Below are 8,678 nucleotides of genomic sequence, written 5' to 3' on the forward strand. Positions count from 1 at the left end.
AGATGTCTGGACCTGTCATTCCAAAAGTTTGTTATATGCATCTCTGCCTCAAAGACTTTTGATCCATTTGAAGCTTTATCTCAATCAAGAATTCCCATTCTTTGGAGCTCTTTGATGGGCAGGTCTTTGGGCTGCGTGATTGTTGCCCAGGCCACACAATTAGGCTTCTTTTGCCCTCTTGCCCGGGATTCCCTTATCTAATTAGCTACTTCACCACTGCTTTTCAAATATTCTGCAACTTGCATTTGTCATAAATTCAGCCCAGACTGCCCTCTTCCCTTCCCCTTCCCCCACACTGCAGTTAATCTAGGTTGGCAAATTTAACTCTATCGGAAGGATATCAGGAAAATTAAAAGTTTTGAGCAATTTTTAAGTGGGAGACAGATGGCGAAGCTATCATGGTGTGTAAAATAAGAGATAGTATTGATAGAATGACAGAAGAGAGGACTTCTAAAAGTATCGCAGCTAAACCTCATCCCTGTAGGAAAAGACGCTGACCAAAATCATATTAGTCAAATAATGGCAAATTTTTAAAAAGCGCTGACTTCAGTGACTCATAAACAGGCCTTGGCAATGCAAAGTTATTGTTTAAAGCCATGAAAAGCTTTCTGGGAAGTTTGGAAGTCTTTGCCTGATAAAGTGTTTATGGTTCAGTCTAACTAAGGATTAGCAAAGAATCAGAGTGGTAGGGCTAATATCTCTAGGTCCATATAGGAAGCACTTCCTAGAAATTATGAAAAAAATCAAAATATTATTCAGCCTGAGGCATTAGTAATTATTTTGATTAAAATTGATAGGGAGATTTTAGAGAACACCATCAAGAAAATAAAGAGAAACCTCACAGAATGGGAGAACAGATTTGCAAATCATATACCTGATAAGGGCCTTTTATCAAGAATATATATAGAATGGTTACAACTCCATACGAAAACGAAATAACCCAATTAAAAAATGGGCAAAGGCTCTGAAAATACATTTTCCTCAAAGAATGTATTGTATGCAAATCGCAGTTTGCACATGAAAACAATGTTCAACACCATTAGTCATTAGAGGAATCTAAACCAGCTACAATGAGATAATACTTCACACTCAATAGGATATCTGTGAGGGAGCTTCAAAAAGTTCATGAAATTTAAAAAAGGAATTAAAAGATAATGGATTTTTCCAGAACTTTTTGAAGCCCCATCATATTCAAATTTTAAGAGGAAATCAACAAGTGCTGGTGAGGGCAAGTATCTCATTGCTGATGACAAGTAAAAACATGGTAAGGCTGCTGTGGATAAAACATTTGGTAGCTCCTCAAAAAGCTGTTCTTGTTATTAAGTGCCATCCAATTGGTATCAACTCATAGCGATCCTATGCACAATAGAAGAAAACACTGCCCGGTCCTGCACCAACCTAACAACCTCACAATTATTAGTATGCCTGAGCCCATTGCTGCCACCATTGTGCTAATCCATCTCATTGGGGGTCTTTCACTTTTTCTCTAACGCCCCACTTTACCAAACATGATAGCCTTCTTTAGGGACTGGTCCCTCCTGATTATATGTCCAAAGTATGAGAGACAATGTCTGGTCCATCCTGGCTTCCAAAGAGCATTCGGGCTATACTTCTTCCAACACGGATTGGCTTGTTCTTTTGACAGTCCATGATACTTTTAATATTCTCTTCCAACACCATAACTCAAATGCATCAATTCTTCTATGGTCTTCTTTATTCACTGCCCAACTTTCACATGCATATGAGGTTGTTGAAAACACCATGGCTTGGGTCAGGTGCACCTCAGTCCTCAAACTGGCATCTCTGCTCTTGAACACTTTACATAGGTGCAATAGATTTCCCTAATGCAATAGTCGTTTAGTTTCTTGACTGCTGCTTCCATGAGTGCTGATGGTTGATCCAAGCAAAATGAAGTCTTTGACATCTTCAATCTTCTCTTCATTTGTATGGATATTGTTTAGTGGTTCAGTGGTGAGGATTTTTGTTTTCTTTACATTGAGGTACAACCCATACTGAAGGCTGTGATCTTCTATTTTCATCAGTAAGTATTTTAAGTTCCCTTTGCTTTCAGCAAGCAAGGTTGTATCATCTGCACATCACAAGTTGTTAATGAATCTTCCTCCAATCCTGATGCCATGTTTTCCTTTACATACTCTAGCTTCTCAGCATACAGACTGAATAAGTATGGCGAAAGAATACAACCCTCATGCACACCTTTCCTAATTTTAAACCATTTGGTTTGCCCTATTCCAGTTCAAATGACTGCCTTTTGGTCTAGGTACAGGTTCCTTATGAGCACAATGTCAATGTTCTGGAATATTCATTCTCTGTAATCAAAGCCTTTATGTAGTCAATAAGCACAGGTAAACAACTTTCTGGTATTCTCTGCTTTTTGCCAAAATCCATCTGACATCAGCAATGATATCTCTCATTCTATGTCCTCTTCTAAATCCACCTTGAGCCACTAGAAGGTCTCTGTCAATGTATGGTTGCATCCATTTTTGTATTCTCTTTAGCAAAATTTTACTTGTGTGTGATAGTAATGGTAATGGCTGATGATTTCCACATTCCCTTGGGTCACTTCTCTTTGGAATAGGCACAAATATGGATCTCTTCCAGTCAGTTGGCCAGGTAGTTGTCTTCCAAGTTTCTTGGCAGAGATGAATGAGTGCCTTCATATGATTTAACAATTCCATTCCTAGATTTACTATGGTTGGTTGATTGGTTGGTTGCTTGTGTACCGTGGGGTTGGTTTTGACTCATAGGGAGCCTGTATAGGGTTTCAGAGGCTGTAAATCTTTACAGAAGCAGAAAGCCTCATCTCTCTCCCACAGAACAGCTGGTAGTTTCAAACTGCTGACCTTGAGGTTAGCTGCCCAACTTGCAACCACTATGCTACCAGGAGAAGTACTATGTGATCCAGCAATTCCACTCCTAGATATATACTCAAAAGGCTTGAAAATAGAGACTCAAAAATGAAATGTGTACACTAATGTTCATTGTGGCACCATTTGTGATAGCCAAAAGGTATTAGCAACCCAAGTGTTTATCTGCAGATGAATGAATAAACAAAATGGGATATTATTCAGTCATAAAGTATAAAGCTCTGATATATGCTGCAACATGGATGAACCTTGAAAACATTATGTTCAGTAAAAGAACCCAGACACAAAAGGCCACATATTGTATAATTCCATTTATAAGAAATATCTACTATAGGTAAATCTATAAAATCAGAATATTGATTAGTGGTTTCAAGGGCTGAAAGAAGGCGAGGACAGAGACTGACAGGGACTTTCTTTCTGGGGTGATGAAAATGTTCTGGAGTTAGATCGTGGTGATGGTTGCACATCTCTGTGAAGATGCAAGAACCACTGGATTACATACTTTAAAAGGGTGAAGTATACCATATCTGAATAGCATCTTAGTTAGAAACTAAAATAACTTCAACAGTAACTGGAGCCATTGTGTGGAACTTGGACTAACGGAAAATTTCTAAGAGTAATATTTTGCCACAGACTTTATTTAGTGTTGCTGCTGTACAGTGATACTAAATAGGCAACCGATTTTTAAACAATTACATTGAAACACGTTAATCACCCTTGTTGTGTAAGAATTGCCTGGTTTACAGGCAAGTTTGGGTGTGGGACAGTGCCGGTAAAAGTCAGCACTCAGTCATCGGCTGGCTTTCCACTGGGGCGTTGATCTCCAGTACCTCCCACAGAGAGGGAGCAATGACAATAAAGGAGACTTGCAATGAAATTGACTCTGTTTTGGTTAGCAACCTGGCAGAAGTATTATATGGAAGGGATGTTGTTGTTGCTAAGTGCAGTAGAGTTGATTCAGACTCATACTGACCTTGTATAGGATTTCTGAGGAGCAGCTGGTAGATTTGAACTGCTGACCTTGTGGTTTGCAATCCAGTGCTGATCAGGAATTCTAGGCTAACGTATAATTTCTTGATTTGTGTGTATGTGATTATATGTGTGTGATCAATACTCACCTTGCGCTTTTTAAAATGGTGGTAAACACAAATTTTCTGTGCTCAATACTAGCGTGGGAAAGACATTAAAATTAGAATCTTTTACTTGAGCATTGTGGTTATTTTGAATTCTGTTGTAAAAAAGCATGTGGGAGGATTGTTACCTTTGATCTGAGCACCTTTAAACCCCAGCAGCATCGCTCTTACTTTCTCAACATGGGAACTAGTTTTCTTCTCTCCTGGCACAAGTTTGGGTTTAAAAAAATGAAGAAAGACTGGTAATTTTTTTCTCTGATAAGTGATGTGTCAAAGAAGTGGAATGAAGAGAATGCTAGGGGGTTTCCAAAAGTTTGTGGAAATTTTTCATTTTATTTTAATTCCATTTTTCCATGAATAAAGAGGACTTACACTACTTAATGATGAAGACCAAAGAATAGAGCCTTCAGTATGGGTTTCCCCTTACTGTAAAGAAAACAAAACTCCTCACAAATGGACAAATAAATAACATCATGATAAACAGAGAAAATATTGAAGCTGCCAAGGACTTCAATTTTCTTGGATCCACAATCAACACCATAATCAACACCAGCAGTCAAGAAATCAAATGCTATATTGTATTAGGCAAATCGGTTGCACAAGACCTCATTAAAATATTCAAGAGCAGGGATGTCATTTTGTGTACTAAAGTAGACTTGATGCATTTGTGTTATGGTGTTGGAGAAAAATGTTAAAATCCTATGAACTGGCAGTTGTGTCTGGGAAGGAGAGAAAATGGTGGCGGAGCCAAGCAAGACCAAAATTTAGACTCTTTTTAAGAGGCTTCACGCGATTCCAACCAAGAAGGCCTGCTTCGATTGTGGTGCCAAGAATCCTAGTTGAGCCAGCATCACATTCGGTGTTTTCTTGTGTATTGACTGCTCCGGGTTTCGCCGCTCACTGGGTGGCCATCTCAGCTTCATCAGGGTCACAGAGTTGGATTTCAACTGAGATTGGTTCCAGATGAGGTGTATGCAGGTTGGCGGGAATGCCAATGCGACTGCTTTCTTCCACCAACATGGGTGCACAGCCAATGATGCCAACACCAAGTACAACAGCCGAGCCGCCCAAATGTACCTGGAGAAGATCCGGCAGATGGGGAGCACGGCCCTGGCTAGGCATGGTACTGATCTTTGGATAGACCATCTGAGTAGTGCACCCAGTCATCCCCAGAGAAGAAGGACTCGGATTTCTTCCCAGAACACACCCAACCCCCTGCCTGGAATGCCCAGGTACCTCCAGCAGCCAACCCCGCCTTCAGAGGGCAGTGGTCTGACATAGCCAGAGCACAGGGCCCCAGCACACCTGTTGACCAGCTCACCAAAAGCCTCTATGGAACTGAAAACCTCCATCATTGGCAAGAAGAAGCCAGCAGCAGCTAAGAAAGGGCTGGGTGCCAAGGAAGGCCTTGGGGCCCAGAAGGTGAGCAGTCAGAGCTTCAGTGAGATTGAGTGGCAGACGCAGGTGGCAGAGAAACTCTGGGAGCAGCAAGTGGCTGATGCCAAGAAGCAGGCTGAGGAGTCCATGGTTGCCTCCATGCGTGTCACCTACCAGGAACTCCAGATTGATCATAAAACAGAGAAGAAGCTACAGAATCTGGAAGGGAAGAAGCAAAGCAGGCAGAGAGGCTGGGCATGGGGTTGGTGTCCCAAAGCTCTGGCTCCAACTCAGTGCTGGCTGACATGCAGGTGATGGAGCGGGAAACCCCAGTGAGTACAAAATCCTCCTGCTCACAGCTGGACTTGTTTGATGATGTTGGTACTTTCGCCTGTGAACCCCCAAAATACAAGGACAACCCTACCTCCTTGGGGGACAGTTTTGGTCCCTGCTGGGACACAAATGCCACCTGGGGAATGGACAGGGTGGAAGAGAAGGAGCCAGAAGTGACCATCTCAAGCATCCGGCCCATTTTAGAAAGAATTACAAACGTGAAGGAAGTGGAGAGCCGGAGCGCAGGCCTGGAGTCCAGTGAAGTGCAGCAGAAATTTGCAGGAGCCAAAGCCATTTCATTGGACATGTTCTTTGGGCAGGAAATGGATTCCGAGTACGAAGCCAGGTCTTGGGCAGCAGTGCCATCAGCTCTTCAGACCTCTTTGGGGGAGGTGGATGGAGCTCATAGAGCAGGTAGTGTATCTCTGGGGACGGTGCTCCCTACAGTCGACATTGCCCAGTGTAAGCAGGGCGTCAAGTCTGTGGCTGGGAAGATGGCTGTGCTGGCCAATGGTGTGATGAATTCTTTGCAGGATCACTATTGTTTCTACTGGCGGCAGCACCATGGCTCAGGCATATGGTGGTGAAGCTGGAAGCCCGGGGTGCTCAGGCCAGGGGGAGGCTGAGGGGATTTGTTACTTTCTGTCTGTGTGTGAGCGGGGTGACCTCAGAGGATCTCGGGCTAGGGCAATGGTCAGTACCAGCCTTGCCCTCTGCCTGTGGCTTGAGCCCCTTGTTCTCCTCCCCTCATGGCCCCTGCCTGTGTGCTACATTAGTGCCCATCCGTCCTGCCCTGAGGCTGCCGCTCCATCTCTGGCCCCACTGGGAGTCCGGGAGAGAGCACCCTAAAGATGCCTAGTTCTGGGTCCAGCTCCTCCCCTGTGGAAAGTGTAAGGCTTTTTGCTGGCTTTAAAAGGACCTTTCTGGGTAGTCTGGGGGCTTGGGGACTTGGGCCTCAGTTCTCTGGGACAGTGGGGGAGGATGAGAAAGTTCTACTGAGGACTGACCCTTGGAAGAGAGGTTCTCTCAGGACTTGCCGCTGTGGCCAATGGCCTCTGGGTGCTAGGAGAAGAGGGGAGGGGAGGGCCTTGGGCTGGGTCTTCCTAAGTGCTAGAACCTTTACCTGGTACCTAAAGGTTTCATCTGGGATCAGACTGGAGGCCCAAACATCTCTCCCATCTCATCACCCCAGGTCACCAGTCCCCACTCGGATGCTTGGGGAGGGTTACTTCTGACTGTCATGGAGTTCTCCCATGCCATTTGCTCTATCCTCTCCTGAGCTATGTCTCTGTCCCTTGGTCCCCTGGCTGGTGGCCACCATGTACTTTACCAGCCTCTACCCTGCTCTGGATACAGCAAGCCTGTTGACGGAAAGCCGAGCCATGCAGGGCAGAAGCAGGCCCCTGGGCTCCCCTCTGCTCTGTCAGGGCCCACAGGCCAGGGCTGTACAGCGGGTCACCAGTCCCATGGTGCAATCTCTCCTGTCATGCTGGCAAGCTGGGCCCAACCTGCCTGTGAGTTGGGGGCTGGGCACCTAAGCAATTCAGACCACTGCTCTCCCCTCTACCTCCCCAAAAGGGACATGACTGACTTTCTGGACTGCAACAAAGTGGTGTCGAAATAAAGCTCCACAGGCGCTGGGCCCCTGCCAATCTGAAAAGAAAAGAAAAAAATTCCATGGACTACCAGAAGAACAAACAAATCTGTGTTGGATGAAGTGCAGCCAGAATGCTCCTTAGAAGCCAGGAGGGCAAGACTTGGTCTCTCAGACTTTGGACAGATTGTTAGGAGGGACTAGTCCCTGGAGAAGGATGTTATGCCTGGTCAAGTGGAGGTCAGTAAAAAAGAACACCTCCAACGAGATGCATTGGCACAGTGGCAGCAGCAACGGACTCAAGCGAAAACCAATGTGAAGAGAGTGCCGGACCAGGCAGTGTTTCCTTCTGTTGTGCATAGGGTCACTGTGAATCAGGATAGACTCGATGGCACCGAAAAATGGCAATGTGAACTTTACATTTGATTGTGGTTTGGGTGAAAACTTACAGTAAGTTTCCCATTCAACAATTAATGCACATGTTGTTTCAAGACATTAGTTCCAATCTCCTGAGTGTAACAGCACTCTTCCCACTTTCCGCTGGGACTCCCAATTTCCAGTCATCCTTTTCTCCTGACCCTTCCTGTGTTCTAAGCTTTGTTTTTAGACAAAGGCTATTCTTTTGGTCTCCTATGGTTGATTGTTCTGGAGAATAAATCCCTCATGGGTGATATTGTTCATTATTGTTTAGTTGGAACAGTGATCTCTGGGAGTGAGTTCATTTCCATGTTTGAAGGATATCTTAATGGCCAAAGTCTTGGGGGTTCTACCAGTCTCTATCAGACTAGTAAGTATGGTCTGATTACAATCCCCGCCATATATCATCATTTAACAGCATTTGCTTCCATTCCCTCTGTTTGTTTGTTTTTTAATGTACACCAAAGCACTCAGGAATATACAGCCATTTAAACAACCAAAGGGCACACCCTGCAAGCCCGCCCCCTGGCCTTCAGCACACAGCCTCTCTCCCTCCCTGAGTCCAGGGTCCCTAGCCTCCCTATTTCTCCACGTCATCGTCTCTGCCTCCATCTCTGGTGTCACTGCTTCTCTGGATAGGGTCCCGCACTCCACTCTTCTCCTTTGGTGGTCCCAGGATCCTCCTTTCCTGGACTGCAACACCAACCACTCACTTCCTTTTGTTACAAAACATCTACCTTTACATTTGCAATACTCACAGTCAGTCCTGATAGCAATTATTCACTATTGAACCACAAGAGTCTTATCCCCATCTCCTTTCACCATCCCCGTCCAGATAGGTTGGAACCCACTCAGTGGAGATTCTACCTTCCCCCATACCCTCTGAAACTAGGCTCCCTCTTGAAAGCTTGTAAGCCTGTCACTTCTTGCCTTTGTAGC

At 44.6% G+C, this 8,678-nt stretch overlaps 1 protein-coding gene and 1 pseudogene across 1 annotated transcript in view; both read left to right on the forward strand.

Annotated features, from left to right (window-relative positions):
* Positions 1 to 4,753: 4,753 nt before the first annotated feature.
* Positions 4,754 to 6,315, forward strand: LOC102832282 (annotated as a pseudogene).
* Positions 6,316 to 7,047: 732 nt separating this feature from the next.
* Positions 7,048 to 8,678, forward strand: part of LOC102832666 (oocyte-expressed protein homolog) — a 12,005-nt gene continuing 10,374 nt past the window's right edge. Inside the window, exon 1 of the mRNA XM_006869731.1 lies at positions 7,048 to 7,242. Within this exon, the coding sequence (XP_006869793.1) occupies positions 7,048 to 7,242 (195 nt within the window). The remainder of the gene's footprint in view (positions 7,243 to 8,678) is intronic.

The sequence above is a fragment of the Chrysochloris asiatica genome, unplaced genomic scaffold (genome assembly GCF_000296735.1).
Source record: "Chrysochloris asiatica unplaced genomic scaffold, ChrAsi1.0 scaffold00134, whole genome shotgun sequence".
Classification (NCBI taxonomy): Eukaryota; Metazoa; Chordata; class Mammalia; order Afrosoricida; family Chrysochloridae; genus Chrysochloris; species Chrysochloris asiatica.